This window comes from Hyperolius riggenbachi, chromosome 2 (assembly GCF_040937935.1).
Source record: "Hyperolius riggenbachi isolate aHypRig1 chromosome 2, aHypRig1.pri, whole genome shotgun sequence".
Classification (NCBI taxonomy): Eukaryota; Metazoa; Chordata; class Amphibia; order Anura; family Hyperoliidae; genus Hyperolius; species Hyperolius riggenbachi.
The window spans coordinates 249,549,984-249,572,664 of NC_090647.1; the positions used below are offsets into that span (position 1 = coordinate 249,549,984).

The 22,681-nt window shown below is 43.0% G+C and overlaps 1 protein-coding gene across 5 annotated transcripts in view; it reads right to left on the reverse strand.

The window, feature by feature from the left end:
• Positions 1 to 22,681, reverse strand: part of NF1 (neurofibromin 1) — a 343,136-nt gene that overhangs the window by 238,641 nt on the left and 81,814 nt on the right. For all 5 annotated transcript variants that reach the window (XM_068268482.1, XM_068268483.1, XM_068268479.1 and 2 more), the window contains exons 7-10: positions 20,616 to 20,691; positions 18,274 to 18,431; positions 6,662 to 6,835; positions 2,670 to 2,798 (exon numbers count right to left, since the gene is read on the reverse strand). In XM_068268482.1, the coding sequence (XP_068124583.1) occupies positions 2,670 to 2,798; positions 6,662 to 6,835; positions 18,274 to 18,431; positions 20,616 to 20,691 (537 nt within the window). The remainder of the gene's footprint in view (positions 1 to 2,669; positions 2,799 to 6,661; positions 6,836 to 18,273; positions 18,432 to 20,615; positions 20,692 to 22,681) is intronic.

Sequence of the window (22,681 nt, forward strand, 5' to 3'; positions counted from 1 at the left end):
GGCAGAGGTAGCAGTCCTGCTGCTGAGTTGTTGCCTTACTACGGCCTCTTTCACATCTCCTGTATACTGGCCTGTCTCCTGGCACATCGTCTCCATCCTCTGGGCACTACGCTGACAGACACAGTCATACCTTCTTGCCACAGCTCGCATTGATGTGCCATCCTGGATGAGCTGCACTACCTGAGCTACTTGTGTGGGTTGTAGACTTCGTCTCACGCGATCATTAAAGTGAAAGCACCACCAGTATTCTAAAGTGGCCAAAACATCAGCCTGAAAGGATAGGAACTGAGAAGTGGTCTGTGGTCACCACCTGCAGAAACACTCCTTTATTGTGGATGTCTTGCTAATTGCCTAGAATTTCCACCTGTTGTCTATTCCATTTTCACAAAAGTATGTGAAATTGATTGTCAATCAGTGTTGCTACCCAAGTGGACAGTTTGATTTCACAGAAGTGTTTATGACTAGGATTTACATTGTGTTTCAGTGTTCACTTTATTTTTTGAGCAATGTACACATTCTTCTAAAAACTAGTGTTTAACAGTTACTTCCCTGACTTACATCATATTGGGGTTGATGCACAAAGCTGCAGTAATGTTGCTGTGTGCAGACAGTGCACACCAATGTTATCATTACTACCAGCAGCAGCGTACCACAAATTATGCTATTATCACGACCCACAGTACCCTAGTACTGTAAAAGCATTGTAATGGTAACGCATGCTAACGCCAATACCGTAACAATGCTTGCCTTACTCGAGTTTTGCTGGTCACTAATAGTGTAACTCTTGGTGCACTGCTGATCCTGTATTACTGCATTTGCCAAATAAATCTCCTTAATTACTTGTGACATCTGTTGTCCGCTTCGAGAGAGATCTGCAAGGCTGTGAAGTGTCGAGTTCTGGCTGCTGGTGCCAAGTGGTAGTTACCCCTAGCAACTATATAATCACAATTTAACAGTGCACAGCCCGTTAACTTTGAGGATACCCACAAGTGTCCATAGTATACCACTTTCCACTTTTAAAATGTCTGACACCTTCTCTCCCTCAATGTTTTACCACAGTTGTGTTAAATTTCCTTCTGCTCATTATTCAAATCATTCACATCTCAAAAGACTTACATTTTTTTCATCTTATTGAGATATCATACAGGTTTCAATACCATCCAACAGAGAAGACAAAGTGTAGCACTCCATAACTCTTACGTCTTTAAAGGATACCAGATGCAAAAAAATATAGGACAAACGGGGGAAGCTGGAAAGAATGGTGAGCCGTCCTGAGGACCACCGCTCTCCCCATTCTCCGATGTGGCTAATTGCCCTCCGGCACCCTCTTCCGGGTCGCCAAAGTCGGGCATTACTGCGGCTTCACGCGCACACTGCCAGGAGCATTCTGCGCATGCGTGTGATGTCACTATTACGTTACGTGCATGCGCAGAGAGCTCCCCCTGCGGTTACGGGCTGTGTGTCGCGTGCAGCTGGGCCAGCGCAGCCGCAGTGATGGCTGACCTGTAACATATAATGCACCCCTCTCCCCCCCCAAAAAAAACACTTACAAAAAAGAAAATGTTGGCACGTTTTATGGTCTGAATGTGGTGACAGAATGTGCCTACCCCTGACCTGAGAAGTTGCCATCATTGCTTTAAAGGATACCCGAGGTGACATGCGACATGATGAAATAGACGTGTATGTACAGTGCCTAGCACACAAATAACTAGGCTGTGTTCCTTTTTTTCTCTCTCTGCCTGAAAGAGTTAAACATCAGGTATGTAAGTGGCTGACTGAGTCCTGACTCAAGAAGTGACCACAGCGTGACCCTCACTGATAAGAAATTCCAAATATAAAACATTTTTCTAGCAGAAAATGGCTTCTGAGAGCAGGAGAGAGATAAAAAAGGTCAATTGTTCATAAATTTTAGCTCTCACATACTTCAATGAATGTGTCATTGAACAAAAACAATATAACAGTTAAAACTTAAAAAGTAGATTTAAACATAAAACTGTGGAATATCTTAAAAAGTCATTTTTAGGAGAAGAAAGATAGATACAATTGTTTATTTCATTAGTTTATTTTCGCCTTGGGTGTCCTTTAAAGTAAATTTATGTCTAGTCACAGTAACTAGTCCCTGTTGCCTGAGTTACTTGTGTGATATGTGTGATAAGCTTTCAAAACACAACCAAATTACTTAAAAATGGACAACGTATTCTCTTACATTTTGCTAGCAAATAATCATCTCAGCATGGGTTACTCTTAATTATATTCTGTAAACAGACAACACATGATGCAAACTGGCCAACAAATCCTTGCTATATGAAAGCTTTAGAAAATGAACTGAAGTTTGCTTTCCAAAGTATTAAAGTGGGCTGAAACTCAGTATTATTTCTTTGCTATAAAAGATTCTTTACAGATTTAAAGCCAATATAAAACAAAATTGTAGCAGAACAACATTCAAACAGTTAAAGCATTTTATCCTACCATAGAAAGACCCTTCGGCTTAGGATCCGATCCGAAGTGCAGATAACCGTATATTTTGTTTACATTCCTCAATTGTTACATTGTGTGTAACAACTGAAAATGAGCTCCCTGTGAAGCTTTTTCCGCTTCATGCATGCACACAGTTCAGAGATTGTGTCATCTTTACATAGCAGACAGACTTTATCTTATAGTGAACATACTTTGAAATGTTGGTTGTTCTGAGGGTTAATCCTGAAACAGGAAACAAGGCAGTCAATCATAAGATCAACATCTGCATTCTGATTTCCAGCCCCTCTGGAGAAAGGTTTACTTGGATTGAAGAGCAAGTTCTGTTGAGAGAGGAAAAGGGGTTAACAGTAAGGGCTGTATATAACAACTGAAGGATTGCAGAAGGGGCTTGTTGCTACTGTTGTAACATTTATTAGCAAATGTTATGAAATGTGATTAGGTACTTTAACAATAAAATACAAATACAGTCAAAATGCAGCAAGCACATTTATACACATGGGACTATGCCAATTTTACATTTGATTAAGGTCTGCAAACATCCAACCAATAAATGATTTAACCATTAAATTAAAAGACACCTGAACTGAGAGGGAAATGGAGGCTAATATTTATTTCCTTTTATTTTTTTTCTCAAACTCAGCCGTTATGTGACCCAGATGTGACAGCCGTGAAGCCATCATACGTGGGTCCCAGGTTTGCATCATAGTTTGATTTATTTTTATTATAATATACCAAGAATATTTATGTATATAAACATTCCACCAGTGTCACAAATCAAACTAATTGTAGTTGAAGAATTCCACCTACCCATCTTGACATTAAATAAATTAATAACCCTTTCCGGCTACCCACTTATTTATGGGCGTGCCCTCCACGCGGGAGCCCCCTGGGCCAGGCCAACCTGAAAGCGCCAGAACCCGCCCGAGACCGCGCTGCCCTGGTGCGCGCACCCACATCGGACGCCGCCCAGAGCCACGGACCGGGGGCTTCGTAAAAGTTCCAATGGGGCGGACAGGCCGCAAGCATAGACCAGTCACATATCTGAACAAACGACATAAGGAAAAAGCAATCACTCTTATTCCAAAAGCAACCACTCTTATTTCACATTTTTTTCCTTTTAAACACTGCCAGTAGCATGGCTGCCCTTCTGGTCTCATGCCTCTAATACTTTAAGCCATAGAACCTGAAAAAGTATGCAGATCAGTTACAGACTGAAGTCTGACTGGATTAGCTGCATACTTGTGTCATGTGTGATTCAGACACTATCAGCAGGACTGCCAGACAACATATTTGGAATGAAGGAATAAGGTGCATTCCTTAAAGAGACACTGAAGAGAAAAAACATTATGATATATTGATTTGTATGTGTAGTACAGCTAGAGATAAAACATTATGAGCAGAGACAGAAGTCTAATTCTTTCCAGTACAGGAAGAGTTAAGAAACTCCAGTTATCTCTATGCAAAAACAGCTATTAAGCTCCACGACGTTCAAAGTCGCAGAGAGGTCTGTCTTCTGAAGTTTATTAACTCAACTTTTCCCTGCCAGAGGGCAGGGTCAATAGTTCACAAGACTGCTCTGTAAAAACATTTAGAATTATGAGTAGTGTGGAAACTGCAAATATTAAAGAATGATGCAATGCTATAAAAAACACTATATAACTGAAAATAGAAATATGAGAATATTTTCTTTGCTACTAATCTTCTAGTAATTATCCGTACTACACAACCAATTCATTATATCATTTTTTTTTCTGCTTGAGTGTCTCTTCAAAGAACAACAGTGTCTTTTGGGAGATACTTATGTCATTTCCCATCAAAAAGATTACTTGTTGGTTGAATAATAGTAAGTAAAAATTTGCCAGGGGTATGAATAATTATGGGCAGCACTGTATGCCTGGCTATCTATACCTGAGGACACATATGCCAAATGTACTTTGGTGCATCAGGGGTAAGAGACTTCAGTCCCAGGGGTGGTGGATTTTCCAAGAAAGATGGATTATATCCAGCAAATGGATCAACAACTCATACAGCTCAGGGCAAATCAGAGCCTGTCTCCAAGACACGATCTTCAATCACTCACACGTGGTGTGGAGTGTACTGCGCAAGCGCAGAACTTCTGCGTCTGCACAGTACACTCCACACCACGTGCAAGTGATTGACAGCGGCGCTCGTGCAGCCACAGTAGAGGACGACCTAGCGAGGTCGGCCTCTGCACTGGCGGGGACCCCGGGCCGGTGGCTGGGAGCGGAGCTGCTGCAGGGGATACGTCTGCTGCAAGGGGCTGGAGGAAGCCCCAAGTAAGTAAATGTCTTTTTTCATATGCCTGGATATTTCCTTTAACAAGCAATGTTTATGAATACAAGCATACTGCGGCCATGCCAGGCCATATAGGCAGAGATAATGCTTCTATTCGTAAACATTGCTTGTTAGGAAACAATGGCTTGGGATTTATTGCCATATCCTGAATACATTTCATAAATATAATTTTATCTGTATTTATTTAACTGTTGATTGACTTTTAGTCTAAAGGGTATTTTCCAGTATCTTAAGCCAAGTTGATTCCACCTATGACAGGTGTGTCCTAACTTTTTAGGCCAAGGACCGTATCGCCGTTCTTGAGAGTGCTATGGGACTGAACTAGAGAAGTTAAACACAATTTTTGATTGCCATTAGGTACACTATGCCTGTGACATTTTGTCAAATAAAACATTTCCATGGGAAATAACCCATTTTACTGTGTGCATTTAGCACAGTAGCAGCTGCTAATCAGTGGCCATTACAGCTGCTGGCCCCTGCACTGGAGCTATGCATGGAATTAACTGTACAGTTTTGGGGCCAACAGAAATCGCTCCGTGGAAAGCATTTGGCTCCTGGGCTGGACTTTGGACAGGGCTGACTCAAGAGGTCAAAAGTAATCATTGTGCCAGGTATAAGATGCATAATGCACAGCTTGGCTACATCTTCTCTAGTACATGCAAATATGGAGAGGAGAAAGCACTTGCACAAAATGCAGCAGGGGTGGATACTGCCACACTGGGCTTACCTGCAGCGTGCTCCAATGGTAGTTCACGATTTCAATCAGAGGAGAAGGAGGAGATGGGCACAGCTGCTAAAATACCCTTTATTGTGGCTGGGTTGACGCAACAAAACTTACAGCAGTGGGGGGGGGGGGGGGGAACAAGCCTGACAGCTGTTTCGCAGGGACTAGCCCTACTACATCAGAGACTTCTCTGATGAAGCAGGGCTAGTCCCTGCGAAACAACTTGCATACACTGCTGTAAGCTTTTTTTTGTGTCAACCCAGCCACAATAAAGGGTATTTTAGCAGCTGTGCCCATGTCGTGCCCAAATTTATGCACCTGCCTAATTTTGTTTAAATAATTATTGCACACTTTCTGTAAATCCAATAAACTTCATTTCACTTCTCAAATATCACTGTGTGTGTCTCCTATATGATATATTTAACTGACACTTTTCATCGTAACAACCAACGATTTATACAGAAAAATCATGATGATTAACAAGGTTGCCCAAACTTTCGCATCCCACTGTATTGTTGACTTTTGATGCCACCCTTGTTTGTACTTTTATTTTGAAAATAATTGAATTAAAAAAATAATAATAAATAGGGGGATAGACGCTCCTTGGTAACATGGTAACATCACTAACACACTTCCATCCTGGTTCAAGATACCTTTTGAGTCTGGGTGCTGCATCATGTCAGCAGCGTGGCCTTGCATAGTGGCTCTTAAAAAGAGGAGTGGCATGTTTCCACTAACAATTCATTTCACTCTATGGGAGAGACCTCAGTGCTTTCATTATTTGGGCCACTTTAAAAGGGAGTGGTCACAGTTTCATGAAGAGAAACTAAATACTCTTATTTAGAGAGAATGCCACTCGTACTTCATAAATGGAAAAGGCTTATTTGAACTATTTACATAATCTAAAACTCAACCTTAAATGAAGCCATTTTAACATACTGAATTGTATTTTACAGACCAGCCTGAAGAACACAGCTTGGACTGTAAATTAAGACAACTAAGTAAGGCTTCGGGGGATGGGGGCAAAGAAAAAAAAAGTTGTGAGGAATGGGTAACTTTTAAATGTATAAGCTCTGCTTGAAAATAAAAAACAATATGTAGAAAAAGGCTGAATAGCATACACTTAATTATAACTTTGCTCACCTTTAAGTCAATGACCAAAGACTGAACTAAGTGAAATATGACAGAATTATCCTCCCAGTTGACATATGTTGATGCTTTGCACAACTTTACACAAGCAATAGCCGCACTCTCTGTAAGTGGTTTCCCTCCTCCATGGCCTGTTAAGGCTTTCCTGAGGTTTTCAAGAAACAATTTCTAAAAACACATAAGACAAACCTGTTTAATAAAATAATAAAAAAAAAAAAAACATTCTTGATCATTGCAGCATCACTTCTAGAGCAGTTCAAGGATGCAATTGAAAATCTGAGGCTGTGGAAGGAGTTTCTAATTCTAGCCAGCCATTGAGGTATGGTCCGGTGTCAGTCATGAAGTAGATATGCCGACATCAAACAAACATTGATTCAGGTAATAACTTTTTTTTTTTTGTTCCAGATCAAGTCCCTGAACATCTTAACAAAAATCTTAAACAGTTTTAGTGGCAACCAAATTGGGGAGTTATGCAGGAAATAGGATTTGAGGCATAAGTACCATTTTTACAAGATTCAGGGCTGGTGCTCACCAAGAGCAGTTCTGAGTGTTTTTTAAAATGCTTGCGGGCTGAAATACGCTTGGCTAATGTATTGCAATGGGATGGTGCACACCAGAGCACTTTGTTTTTTCCCCTAATGCAAACTCGGGTCCTGCAGCAGTTTTGCTGATTTCTGAGATTCTGCCTTGATGTGAAGTATAGAAAAGTGGAAAAAACGCTCTGAAAAACACTAGCTCAGAGAGATTTTCCAAGCGTTTTTTTTACAGAAGCTGTTCAGTTACAGCTTTACTGTATCAAAATATAAAAACTGCTACACAAAAACGCTCCAAAAAACAAACCAAGGCATGTTTAGAACCTCTCTATACATTCCTAGAATCGCTCTGAAAAACAGCTTCAAAAACCGCTAGCGTTTGCGGATCCGGTAGCGGTTTTTGATGTGCACTGGCCCTCACTCTGGCCACAACCGACAGAGGAAGTTTCAACCATGACCATCTTAGAACAGGACCTTTCTAGAAGAGGGGCAATATCGATGGCAGCCTCCAGTGAGGACTGTGTATCCCACAAATACATCCGCATTAAGCATAATTCTTTCCTCAATATTACCATACTGAAATCCATGTATATGTGGGGGGGGGGGGGAACGCCGAACCAGCTCAGCCATTGGCTCTACTGACTTTGCAAATAAGAGTGGGGACAGCCCTGTCTAGGTAATAACTTTAATGACTAACTGTAAATAGTTTTTTTTTTTTAATTCACACAGTCTAACTAGACAATGCTCTAAATGATACATTAAAACGCGTGTACACTTTATTAGTAAAATCAAAGTATTTGTAGTGGTGCTATATATTTCAGTGGGGTAACTGAAATATACAGATAGGGCTGGTGCACACCGAGCGGCTTTTTGGGCGTTTTCAGATCCGCTTGCGGCTGCGGATCTGCTTGGTCAATGTATCTCAATGGGGTGGTGCACACCAGAGCGGCAGGCGTTTTGCAGAAACGAAAAATGCCTGGGTGAGGCATTTTTTGGATTTCGGATGCGTTTCTGCCCCAATGTTAAGTATAGGAAAAACGCAAACCGCTCTGAAAAACGCCTGTTCAGAGCGGTTTTGCAGGCGTTTTTGTTACATAAGCTGTTCAGTAACAGCTTTACTGTAACAATATATGAAATCTACTATACTGAAAACCGCAGCAGCAATCCGCAAAACGCTAGCAAAACGCCTCATAAAAATAAAAAAAAGCGTTTAAAAATCTGCTAGCGTTTTGCGGATCTGCTAGCGGGTTTTGGTGTGCACCAGCCCATAGAGAGGGTAATATGTACAATATATACACACAACAGACTCCCAGTTACATCAGCAAAAAACCCGGCAGAAAAAGAGCTCTGACTTGGGCTATTTTGCTGCTGAGTTTTTTGCTGATGTACCGTATATTCCGGCGTATAAGGCGACCCGGCGTATAAGACTACCCCCCAACTTTTCCTGTTAAAATAAAGAATTTGGCATATACTCGCCGTATAAGATTACCCCTTTTCACAACATGCCTCCTCCATCCTCCTGGCCCACCCCTGTATACACCTTTGGATATTACTGCGTGCCGCAGTCATCCAGGGGAGGGAAAACAGATCAGGGTGTGATTTTTTTTTTTTTTAAGAGCGGGGTGTCAGTATTGTGGCAGGCAGAGCTTACCGGGTGCAGCAGCCTTGAAAGATCCGCTCGTGTCCTCGGTCCTTCTATGTCCTCCACTGTCCCCCGCATCATTTATCTCCACGGCCCCTGTGTTTGAAAATTCAAAGCTGCAATATAATAGCATCTTAGGAGCAGCCGCTCGCATGGATAATACGGCAGCTTCCTGATTCCGGGTCACCTGACTGGTGACGTGCATAGGAAGAGGAAGACACTGAATTGTGGAGCGCACGTCACCAGTCATGTGACCCGGAATCAGGAAGCTGCGGTGTTACCCATGCGAGCGGCTGCTCGCAAGATGCTATTATATTGCAGCTTTGACTTTTCAAACACAGGGGACGTGGACATAAATAATGCGGGGGACAGTGGAGGACATAGAAGGACCGAGGACACGAGCGGACCTTTCCGCCAAGGCTGCTGCACCCGGTAAGCTCTGCCTGCCACAATACTAACACCCCGCACCTGACACCCGGCGTATAAGACGACCCCCCACTTTGCAGAAGATTTTCAGGGTTCAAAAAGTCGTCTTATACGCCGGAATATACGGTAACTGGGAAGGGGCTGTTGTGTATATTCTACATATTGTAGATATTACCTCACCCCACATCACTCTCCTGACGAAGTCTTTCGGGGTGAAACCTGTTGAACACTGGGTAGATAGGTCACTGTATATGTGTATTAGCACCTCTTTGTTGTATAGTCCATTGCATCAGCCACCCTACTGACCTTAGACATTTAATTGCATTGAGGGTTGATATGTTTATTACTATTCTCATAGTACGGGTCTATGTGACTGTTGATTGCCTCTGTGAGATGCATTCCCACTTACAAGCAATGTATTTCTATCTGTGGTTTTGTAGCAGTACCTGGAGGATAGTGACACCCCACTCTGTACATTCCATACAGAGTGGTGGTGGTGGAGGGGGAATCAACAAGGACCCCTCCAGTGTTACCCCACTGATGTGTACACACATTTGAATGTATCATTTAGGACGGCCTCAATTCACGAGATTATGCTGGAGATAGTAAGGCAAGATAAAACTTACCTCCACACATCCATCTTGCCTTATTAAGGCGTAGAGATACGTTTTCACAGTGAGAGAGTTATCTTATCACTTCTGTCCTAAAGTTATCTCCTCTGTAGTTAATTTCACATACAGCCAGTCAATGGCCTCAATGCACTAAGCTTATCTCCTGTCTTTAATAACTTTTCTAGAGCTATCACCATGGTGATAAGCTCTAAAGTTATTTCTTAAATCCTTAAAAATAGCTACAGAATTCTAAAGTTAAAGGCCTCAATTCACTAAGATCATGCTGGAGATAATAAGGAGGAAACTTACCACCACATATCAATCTTGCCTTATTAAGGTGTAGAGATAAGTTTTCACAGTGAGAGAGTTATCTTATCACTTCAGTCCTTAAATAGACTCTGTAACAACATTTTCAGCCTTATTTCTTCTATCCTATAAGTTCCTATCCATGTTCTAATGTGGTCTGTGTTACTGCAGCCTTTCCTAGTTGCACAGTGGCTGTGTTATCTGTTATATGATATAATCTTCTCTCCTCTGTCGTCTTTGTTGGACTCAGGCTGGAATGTGCAGCTCTACTTGTGATAGGATAGAAGCTATACACAACCTACCCATGCCCCCTGCAGGCTGTGTGAGTCACAGACTGAGATTCTCTGAGCCTATCACAAGCCATGTCTTTTGTTTGAAAAAACTCCCTAAAATGGCAATTACAAGCCAGGATTGCAGCAGGGAGTGGCAGAAACAGCACAGAGGGGTCCAGGAGAACATCATGAATAGGTATCCTTTTTATTGTAAGAATTTTAGAGTACAGATTCTCTTTAAGTTACATCCTCTGTAGTTATTTTCACATGCAGTTAAAGGGAAGGTTCAGGGAGGGTGGGCAAAAAATAAAAATCAAATTCCACTTACCTGGGGCTTCCTCCAGCCCGTGGCAGGCAGGAGGTGCCCTCGCCGCCGCTCCGCAGGCTCCCGGTGGTGCGCCCGACCTGGCCAGGCCGGCTGCCAGGTCGGGCTCTTCTGCGCTCCAAGGCCCGGAACTTCTGCGTCCCATGCCGGCGCTCTGACGTCATCGGACGTCCTCCGTGCTCTACTGCGCATGCGCAGTAGTTCTGCGCATGCGCAGTAGAGCCCGGAGGACGTCCGATGACGTCAGAGCGCCGGCGTGGGACGCAGAAGTTCCGGGCCTTGGAGCGCAGAAGAGCCCGACCTGGCAGCCGGCCTGGCCAGGTCGGGCGCGCCACCGGAGACCACCGGGAGCCTGCGGAGCGGCGGCGAGGGCACCTCCTGCCTGCCACGGGCTGGAGGAAGCCCCAGGTAAGTGGAATTTGATTTTTATTTTTTACCCACCCTCCCTGAACCTTCCCTTTAATTAAAAGCCTGTCTTTAACTTTAGAATTCTGTAGTTATTTTAAGGATTGAAGAGTTAAATTTAGAGATCTCACCTTAACTTAAAGAGAGAAGAGTTAACTTTAGGTTTGCCTGAGGTAAAAGGTTTCCTGAACACTACATGCCTTATCACCATGGTGATAACTCTAGAAACGTTATTAAAAAGACAGGAGATAATCTTAATGAATTGAGGCCATTGTCCAGTTGGACCGTGTGAATAAGTCATATTTCCCTGGTACAATCTCTCGGTAGTGTTTGCAAGTGTTTATTTGTAAATAGTTTTTGCATAGATTTCTTCTTCAAGCTTGTTACAGGTCACGGTTTGGATCCGCTTCTGTAAAATGCCAGCAGAAATGACAAAACAAAAGCAAAAAAAAGTGTACCACCTTTTGATCAAGAAAACATTTTACACAATGTTAATTTATAAATTGTAAAACCTTTCTTTACCCCGATTTACATCCTTAAATGTATTACAGGTGGCAATATCTTTAGTCTTGTCAGGCGACAAACTAGTTGCTTACTGAGAGTTCTGAAGCCTGTACAAAAGATACCTGGCCCCGCAATTAACTTTTTCTCCTAAATTATCTCCTAGGAGATACATTTCATATTTTCTTTAAATTAGCTTTTAAAAGCATTTTACAACTGAAAAAGTATCTAGGCGTCGCTGAAAAAGTATCATCTGGGAAAGGGCCAGGGGTTGTTGGGGCTAGTTATTGTCACTGTTTAGGCAATGTGTTTCACAGATGCCGTTTCAACGTTTTGGAAGGATTTCACGTTGAAAAATAAAAATATTTAAAAAAAAAAATACTATCAAAAATATTGAGTATTTTCTTACTTGCTGTTAATTTAAAAGGCATTTTATGACAAGGTGTGAAAATATCACCTAGGAGACAACTCAGGAGAAAAAGTAAATTGCATACTGGCCCTGGTCTCCCAGAATGCTTAAGGGGTGCTAAAGGCTCCCTGCATGCGTTTCCGATTCAGATTTTTAATCAGTTTTTACATCCGATTCCAATTTTTAATCGTTACTGCATGCTGCATTTTTTCATACATTTTTCTGTTGATTGCATTCAGGGAAAAATCAGAATTGAAAATCGGAATCGCTCCCTGCACACTGCAAATCTGTTTTGTGATTCCGATTCACTTTCACGAATCCGATTTGCAATTCCGATTTTCCCTGTATGCAATCAACAGAAAAACGGAGGAAAACACACAGCATGCAGTAACAATTAAAAATCGGATGTAAAAACAGATTAAAAAAATCGGAATCACATGCAGTGTGCAGGGAGACTTATACTGATTAATTTACTACATTCTACTATGTTACTACAGTGCCTCTAAGTTGTCAGCACATGGCAAGTACCTTGCAGGCACACCAATCCTGCATGACATCACGGTGGCATACAAAGAAATACCGTATTTTTCACTGTATAAGACACACTTTTTCTCCCCCAAAAATGGGGGGAAAAAGTCCCTGCGTCTTTTACGGCAAAGGCAGGGAATCCCTGACTTCCAAACGCCTGCCGATAGGAACCGCCGATCCGCCGCCACATCAGGGATTCCCTGCCTGTGTGCCTGCTCTGTCCCTGCTATCCCCCATGTGTCCAGGTTTCTTCCAGTGTCACCGCTATCTCTGCAATGTCCCCGCTGCTACCTCCTCCATGTCCCCCGCTGCTACCTCCTCCATGTCCCCCGCTGCTACCTCCTCCATGTCCCCCGCTGCTACCTCCTCCATGTCCCCCGCTGCTACCTCCTCCATGTCCACCGCTATCTCCTCCATGTCCCCCGCTATCTCCTCTATGTCCCCCGCTGATGCAGGCTCTTACCTCTCCAACAGCGCCCGCGGGGATAGCTGACCTCTTCGCCGCACTTCAGTACAAGTCGCGTTCACTAGAGCGAGAAGTGCAGCAGCGAGGAGGTCGGCTATCCCCGCGGGCGCTGCTGGAAAGGCAAGAGCCTGCATCAGCGGGGGACATTGCCAACATATCGGCGACATGGATGAGTTAGCGGGGACATTGCTGACATAGCGGGGACATGGAAGAGATAGCGGGGGACATTGCCGAATTAGCTGGGGACATTGTAGAGAGAGGGAGACATGGAGGAGATAGCGAGGATACAGCAGCACTACACTTTATACACTTAAACATTGAGCAGGGACACATCGAAGTAGCGGGGACATTGCGGACATAGCGGAGGTACAGCAGAGCTACACTGTATACATTTAAACATCGAGCAGGGACACGTGCAAGTAGCAGGGACATCGGAGAGAAGCAGGGACACGGCAGAGATAGCGGGGACAAGGGAAGAAACAGACACATGGGAGATAGCAGGAACATCTGGGGACAGAAGGTGGACACCTGGGAAGACAGAAGAGGGGTCACCTAGGGACAGAAGGGGACCCTGGGAACAGAAGGGGACACCTGAGAGGACAGAAAGGGACACCTGAGAGGACAGAAAGGGACACCTGAGAGGACAGAAGGGGACACCTGAGAGGACAGAAGGGGACACCTGAGAGGACAGAAAGGGACACCTGAGAGGAAAGAAGGGGACACCTGGGAAGACAGAAGGGGGTATAGGAGGATACCAACTGGGGGAGAACATCTTCAAGATGCTCCTGGAACATGGACGAACCAGGTTTAGTATTTTTTTCCCCTGGATTTTGCCCTCTAAACCTAGGTGTGTCTTATACGGCGAAAAATACGGTATATAAAGTGTGGCAAGCTGTCTACTTTCATTAAATTTACTGAATACCAGTTAGAAAGAAAAAGTCCTCCATGTACATATTTGACTACTGCATTTAAAAAACTACTAATTTCTGAACTTTCCAACAACTAGAGATGAGCGTAATGACCTAATTACGATTTTGCGAAATTTCGCGTAATTAGTGTAATTACGATTATGGCCGTAAGTACATAATCGTAATGAAGAAGGATTTCGCGAAATTTCGCGTAAGCGTAATTTTCGCATAATTTTCGCATTACAGTCGTATCATGCCGTAATTTCGCATTAAACGCTACTGTAATTTCGCGTTAAACCGTAACGCTCCGTATAATATAAAAAAGCCGCCGACTTTAAGGGTTAATAGCAAAGCCCCCTTAAATGCTAAGAGCCTCAAATTTGGAGAATATATTAAGGAGATCAGGATGAATAAGAGGAAAAAACATTTTTTCAAAAAGACCTTATAGTTTTTGAGAAAATCGATGTTAAAGTTTCAAAGGAAAAATGTAAACATTTAAAAACCCGCCGACTTTAACGGTTAATAGCAAAGCCTGCTTAAAGTTTAGGAACACCAAATTCCCAGGGTATATTAAGGGGATCAGTGGGAATAAGAGGAAAAAAATTTTTTTCAAAAAGACCTTATAGTTTTTGAGAAAATCGATTTTTAAGTTTCAAGGGCGAAAATGTCTTTTAAATGCGGAAAATGTCAGTTTTTTTTGCACAGGTAACAATAGTGTATTATTTTCATAGATTCCCCCAAGTGGGAAGAGTTTTACTTACTTCGTTCTGAGTGTGGGAAATATAAAAAAAAAACGACGTGGGGTCCCCCCTCCCAGACCTCTTTAACCCCTTGTCCCCCATGCAGGCTGGGATAGCCAGAATGCGGAGCACCGGCCGCGTGGGGCTCCGCACCCTGACTATACCAGCCCGCATGGTCCATGGATTGGGGGGTCTCGGAAGGGGAGGGGCAGCCAAGCTTTCCCCTCCCCCTCCGAGCCCTTGTCCAATCCAAGGACAAGGGGCTCTTCTCCACCTCCGATGGGCGGTGGAGGTGGAGGCCGCGATTTCCTGGGTGGGGGGTTCATGGTGGAATCTGGGAGTCCCCTTTAAAAAGGGGTCCCCCAGATGCCCACCCCCCTCCCAGGAGAAATGGGTATAGAGGTACTTGTAGTACCCCTTACCCATTTCCTTTAAGCAGGAGAACAGAGGCGCCAAAAGGATAAAAGGAAGCTAAATGAGCTTAAAAACCAAATTCTTGGTAAATAGAGGAGGTAGTGGTGGACTTACCTCCTCCAAGTAGACACACAACGACTGTAGTAAAGACAGTCAATATATTTTATTTATGAACTCCAAATATGCAACGCGTTTCGCAGGTTTGATCCCGCTTCATCAGGCAATAACAACGGAGCAATAGCATATGTGGTCAGTAGAAGAGCCAGGCACCTCTGACCACAGCTCTTCTACTGACCACATATGCTATTGCTCCGTTGTTATTGCCTGATGAAGCGGGATCAAACCTGCGAAACGCGTTGCATATTTGGAGTTCATAAATAAAATATATTGACTGTCTTTACTACAGTCGTTGTGTGTCTACTTGGAGGAGGTAAGTCCACCACTACCTCCTCTATTTACCAAGAATTTGGTTTTTAAGCTCATTTAGCTTCCTTTTATCCTTTTGGCGCCTCTGTTCTCCTGCATAATATTGAGTCCACCCTGGGTGGAGGGTTGAACCCCCCTTTTTCTCATCTACAGAGAGCGACTTCTTATTCCTGAGTGGGGTCAGGAAAATCTCCCCACCTGCCTTTACAGTGGTTGCCTAATGGTAACCCTGGTTTGTGAGTATTAATATTTACTCTATCTAGTAACCATTTACCAGTACATATTACACTATTGGGGCTCTTGGTGTTCCTTGTTTTTACCATTTCCTTTAAGAGTTAAAAGTAAATAAACACACAAACACATAGAAAAAGTATTTTAATTGAACAAAAAACATAACCACGAAAAAAGTCCTTTAATATTCTTAATTAACCATTAATACTTACCTGTCCCTTTAAATAAATGATCCCACGCAATATCCTCGGAAATGTTCTATCAGTTACAATGTAACAAAGTTATTATGTAACAACTTTGTTACATTGTAACTACGCCGCACCCGACGTCACTCACCGCCGCCGCCGCCGCCGCCGCGTCTGCGCTGCAGGACCCGACAGAGCTCTGAGCTATAGCTCAGAGCTCTCAAAAGCATCTTTGTATTTGGGCTCCAAGGAGCCCCATTGGTCCTTAGCAGACCAATGGGGTTCCTTCAAATCAGAAGGAACCCCATTGGTCTGCTAAGGACCAATGGGGCTCCTTGGAGCCCAAATACAAAGATGCTTCTCAGAGCTCTGAGCTATATAGCTCAGAGCTCTGTCGGGTCCGTGCAGGACGCTAAGTCCCCGCCGGCTCAGCTGCCCTCCCCGCCTCTCCCACATGTCACCCACATGTGGGTGACATGTGGGTGACAGATGTGGGCGGGGTGGACAGCGGGAGCTGCGGGGACTTAGCGTCCTGCACGGACGCGTATGCGGCGGCTGAGCGGCGAGTGGCGTCGGGTGCGGCGTAGTTACAATGTAACAAAGTTGTTACATAATAACTTTGTTACATTGTAACTGATAGAACATTTCCGAGGATATTGCGTGGGATCATTTATTTAAAGGGACAGGTAAGTATTAATGGTTAATTAAGAATATTAAAGGACTTTTTTCGTGGTTATGTTTTTTGTTCAATTAAAATACTTTTTCTATGTGTTTGTGTGTTTATTTACTTTTAACTCTTAAAGGAAATGGGTAAGGGGTACTACAAGTACCTCTATACTCATTTCTCCTGGGAGGGGGGTGGGCATCTGGGGGACCCCTTTTTAAAGGGGACTCCCAGATTCCACCATGAACCCCCCACCCAGGAAATCGCGGCCTCCACCTCCACCGCCCATCGGAGGTGGAGAAGAGCCCCTTGTCCTTGGATTGGACAAGGGCTCGGAGGGGGAGGGGAAAGCTTGGCTGCCCCTCCCCTTCCGAGACCCCCCAATCCATGGACCATGCGGGCTGGTATAGTCAGGGTGCGGAGCCCCACGCGGCCGGTGCTCCGCATTCTGGCTATCCCAGCCTGCATGGGGGACAAGGGGTTAAAGAGGTCTGGGAGGGGGGACCCCACGTCGTTTTTTTTTTATATTTCCCACACTCAGAACGAAGTAAGTAAAGCTCTTCCCACTTGGGGGAATCTATGAAAATAATACACTATTGTTACCTGTGCAAAAAAAACTGACATTTTCCGCATTTAAAAGACATTTTCGCCCTTGAAACTTAAAAATCGATTTTCTCAAAAACTATAAGGTCTTTTTGAAAAAAAATTTTTTCCTCTTATTCCCACTGATCCCCTTAATATACCCTGGGTATTTGGTGTTCCTAAACTTTAAGCAGGCTTTGCTATTAACCGTTAAAGTCGGCGGGTTTTTAAATGTTTACATTTTTCCTTTGAAACTTTAACATCGATTTTCTCAAAAACTATAAGGTCTTTTTGAAAAAAAAATTTTTCCTCTTATTCCTCCTGATCTCCTTAATATATTCTCCAAATTTGAGGCTCTTAGCATTTAAGGGGGCTTTGCTATTAACCCTTAAAGTCGGCGGCTTTTTTATATTATACGGAGCGTTACGGTTTAACGCGAAATTACGGTGGCGTTTAATGCGAAATTACGGCATGAACGAAACGCGAAATTTCGCGTTGAAAATTACGCTTACGGTATTTTCAATTACGATTTTAATGGCAATTTCGCTACGCAAATTTCGCATCGTAAACGCAAATTTCGCATGCGTAATTATAGTAATGCGAAATTACGAAAATTTCAGCTCAACTCTACCAACAACCTTCACTACAGTCTGATAATAAAGGATAAAGAGCTACACATTTTTGCCACCTGGCTAAAGGGGCCCATACACTGGTTGATTTCAGCCATCGTTTGGCCGCAAATCATTGCACGATCGATTTGCAGCCGATTTCGATTGATTTGATCTATCTGACAGGATGGAAAATCTAGGTCAATGTGCTGCTGGCAGCAGATCGTTGGCCCATAGAGTTGCATTGGATCTTATGCCTCTCCACTGCAGAATGCTTCCACAGCAATCCACGTGTTGCCTGCAGTGCCTCACTAATATGGATGTATGGTCTTTTTCACAATTTTTTCCACAGAATCCTACTTTAAAACACAGAGAAAGTAATGCAATAAAAATAATACACGAATAAGACTACAGTCTAACTCACCTTGTTCATTTTGCTGTCTTCTACTGCTTCTTTAGAGATGTCCTGGATAATCTCTGGGCATAGAACAAGTAAAATAATTTGCAACGGCCAAACTGCGACTTTTCTCTTGTTGCTCTCAGCAAAACTGTCCACCAGGTCAAACAGCTTCTCTGCACAATCTAAAGGGCAGAAACAATGCCAAATGTGAAAAAAAACACATAAATGTCAACACATACAGGCATGAGAGAAGGAAAATTTCTACATATTAAAAAAAATATAAAATAATGATTTTTGCAACAGAAATGAGCACAAACACCGCACTGCACAACTATAAAGGGTTTGTGCGCTGTTGTCAAGAGGCTGGGTGACATCATCATCTGGAAAAAAAAAGTATCGCTATTAACCACCTCCACGATGGGAGAGTGGCTCGCTGGGGACCGTCAAAGTGTGGTGGGCGAGATTAGTTAGGAACACACACTCACGTGTTCCCTGCAGAGACACAGAGTGGGGATCCATGATCAGCCTGCCAGCCACGATCGGAGCTGGCAGGCCGTTAAAGACACACACACAAAAAAAAACAGCGAAGTGATCTAACGCAGCGCTGTACAAGGAACAGCCCTGTCACTTAACTGTCCCTCTGATTGGCTCACAATCTAATCACGTACGCTGATGCCTATGTATGTGTATATGGATCCATGTATATGGATCACAGTTTAGGGCCAATATGGGGGGGGGGGGATATAAGAAAAAAATGGGGAAAAAACCCTTTTTTTATTATTAAAAAAAAAACCTAAGAATCACAACAGCAATCAGAGACCACCAAAAGACTGCTCTACTTGTGGGAAGAACAGGAGATAATATTCATTTGGGTGGTAAGTTGTATGGCCGAGCAATAAACTGTTGTAAGAGATTTACTAATACACTACCTGGATCACTAGGAGCTGGATTAGCGTCTATCTACAGCCAACAGCTGTGTAGTCTTTTCTTAACCACTTGAGTACCAGCAGTCTCTGGCCTCTTAAGAACCAGAGAATGCTGGTACAAAAACAGGGCTCACCGATGTTTCGCCACACAGACCAGTCGCTCTCAACATTCACGTCGCTCTCTCATCACTGAAGCCCACTTGCCCTGCCGTCACTATGACAGCAGAACTCCATGAGCCAGTCAGAAGCAGATTCCATTGGCTCCTGACCCTGTGATCACTGCGAGCCGATTGGCTCAGTGGTCACAGGGTCAGAAACCAATGAAATCTGCTTCTGCCCGGCTCACGGCGCTCTGCTGTCATTGCGATGGTAGGGTGAGTGAGCTGCAGTGGCGGGGTCCATGTGACGTGCTAATTGAAACCTACACCCTGGCAAGGATAACAGCTCCAAACAGGGCGTAGATTTCACTTAGCGTGGTCAGAAGCGGTTAAGCAAATATAGATTACAGCCCTAGTTCAGCCTCATTATTATTGCATATGATGGTAAATTTGCATGAATTGGAAACTGAATTGCTGTATCTTTTGCAATAAATAAATTGGAAATATCTGGCTGGGTCCGGTAACTGAAATTCCTGTAGATATAACGCTGCAATTTTATTCCTCTCCCTATCCCATTATTACATACACAATTGGCAATACGCAATGGACAGTCCCCAAACCGCACACATTTTACAGGCAGTAAATTCATTAGCATATTTCTAATACATGGTGCACTTCAGTTTGCAGACAGTGTGAATACTGTACTTTAGTGGATCACTGGTGCAGTTAAAGCTCATTGGATATGCTGCCCATACCGGCGAGCTCTGTCGTACTGTGAACTAACCCTGAAACCAAATGCCAGACTAAGAATACAAAGACACCATAGTCAACAATACACAAAAGCAACAGTTAAATTAAAAACATTACATTTCTGACACAGAAGTTTTGGTCAGGTGACTGCTTAGTGTCATATTTTCAGTGGCTAAAAGCACAATTCATCCAGCATAGAAGTTTGTGTTTCTCAAGGGTGATTATGGCGCTGTGCATCTATTATAAAAGGAAGCTGAATACTTGTGCAATAGAATCTGGGCATAATTATAAAAATTACCACAGAGCACAGCCATACAAGAACTACTGCTGTCAAGGCTTACAAAAGCAAGTCTAGCATACCAAAGCACCAGGCCAGCCAAGCAAAGCAAATTTACCTAAAAAAAAAACCAAACACATTCTACGGCTCTGTGGTTTACTAGTACTGGGCCTCTAGATGATTATACTGTACATAACAGCTCCATTGGTCACCACAAAGATTGAGAAATGTCACTTTTACAATTATTATTAAAAAAAAAATTAATTATTATTATTATTATTAAAAAAAACGAAGAAAACTCACTAGAAAACTTACCTGCCATATCAGTCTGAGGCCTCTGGTACAATTTTGTAAATTCATCTGGATAATTTTCAACCCAATTCCAAAATGCCTACAAAAATAAATAAGAAGAGCATGAATGTAAAGGTATTCAAATGCATGCAAAATAATTTTCATGCACTACCCCACCTATGCGCAGGGCTGAGCACACACTATACAAAAGTTTTTCTGTCTACCTGCATTTTTGGTTTCAGTTAATATTCATAGGCGTGTTAATCATAAAGTTCAGCAGTGGAGGAGAAACATTTGATGAGATACAGTAGAATCTCATTATAGTAAATGCTGATATAGTAAACCTTTGGCTAACGTAAACTTCTTCCCCAAGTTCCAGGAAAGGTGCTTGTATTCATATACAATGCATGGCAAATTCTGATATAGTAAAGTACTTGGCCAGGTCCCTTGAAGTTTACTATAAAGGGATGCTGTTGTATTATAATGTAAAACACTGTAAAATGGCCTTTGAGGAAAAACAGAATGTGGCCTATATATAATGGTGTGAAAAAGTATTTGCCTACATTAGTATGATTTAGTATTTATATAGAGCCGACATCTTCTGAAGCACTGTACAGAGTATATCGTCTTGTCACTTAACTGTCCCTATGAGGGGCTCACAATCTAATCCCTTCCACAGTTTATGTATGTATTGTGTAGTGTATGTATCGTAGTCTAAGGCCAATTCAAGGGGAAGCCAATTAACTAATCTGTATGTTTTTGGGATGTGGGAGGAAACCCACGCAGACACGGGGAGAACATACAAACCCTTTTAAGATGTTGACCGGGCTGGGATTCGAACCGGGGACCCAGCGTTGCAAGGCAACCACTACGCCACCGTGCTACATCCAAATGTCCTCCATTTTTGCTTATTCACGGCACTGTTTTGTCTGAACACCAAATAAATTTAGCATGATATAAAAAAAGATAACCTGAGTAAAAAAAAATACTCTTTTTGAATGCTGTTTTGGCATAGCAGATAGCACTCGTTTTGTAGCGCCAGCTCCCTGGTCGATACCAACTAGGGCATCACCTGCACGGAGTTTGTCTCTTCGCCCAGTTTTTGAGTGGGTTTCTTCTGGGTTGCCACATCCCCAACAACATACAGATAAGTTAAACTTCATCCCCCCTTAACTGACCCTTGTGGAGTAGTGTGAGCAAGCAACATATCAGCAATGATCGGGCATTCTTCCCGTGTGGCAATCGCTGTCTCATATCTATGACGCCATCTAGTGGCGTTTTGAGACACAGCTGTATCATCCTTGGGGCACATCTGGCTATAGGGAGAAGTAATGACTTGTACTGCGGGCACATCTAGCTACTGTCGAGGGGGCTATACTGGGAGGTGGTGGTTTATACGCGAGTCAATCACTTTTTCCTGATTACTGATGGAAAAGTGGGTACCTCGGCTTATACACACACACGAGTAAATAAGGTATTCTGTGAAGCACTGTGGAACATGTGAGAGCTATATAAATACTAACTAAATATAAATACTATATGTTATTTCTTTTCCCTACAGAACAGTTTTCATTCAATCACAGTTCTTCCTGTTAAGTGTACCAGAACTCAGGAAGACTTCTGTAAACAAAAGCTATTTGTGATCAAGGCTTGATGTGCTGCTTACTGGTAACTTCTAGGACACTTCACATAACTGGAAAGGTTTTATTTAAGTTGTGTTTCAGAGGGGTGGCAGCAACATGGATGGGGCATGCATGGTCTAATTTAACTATCACTGAAATCTGGATCATTGGTTTATTAAATAAAACAGGGATTAAGTACTATGATTTTTTACATGGGTGACAGAGGCATTGGCAAACATTTTAACTGCTATAAATCATGTATTCAAAACTGTATTGTAATTAAGTTGTGGTGTGTGTGTGTGTGTGTGTGTGTGTGTGTGTGTGTGTGTGTGTGTGTGTGTGTGTGTGTGTGTGTGTGTGTGTGTGTGTGTGTGTGTGTGTGTGTGTGTGTGTGTGTGTGTGTGTGTGTGTGTGTGTGTGTGTGTGTGTGTGTGTGTGTGTGTGTGTGTGTGTGTGTGTGTGTGTGTG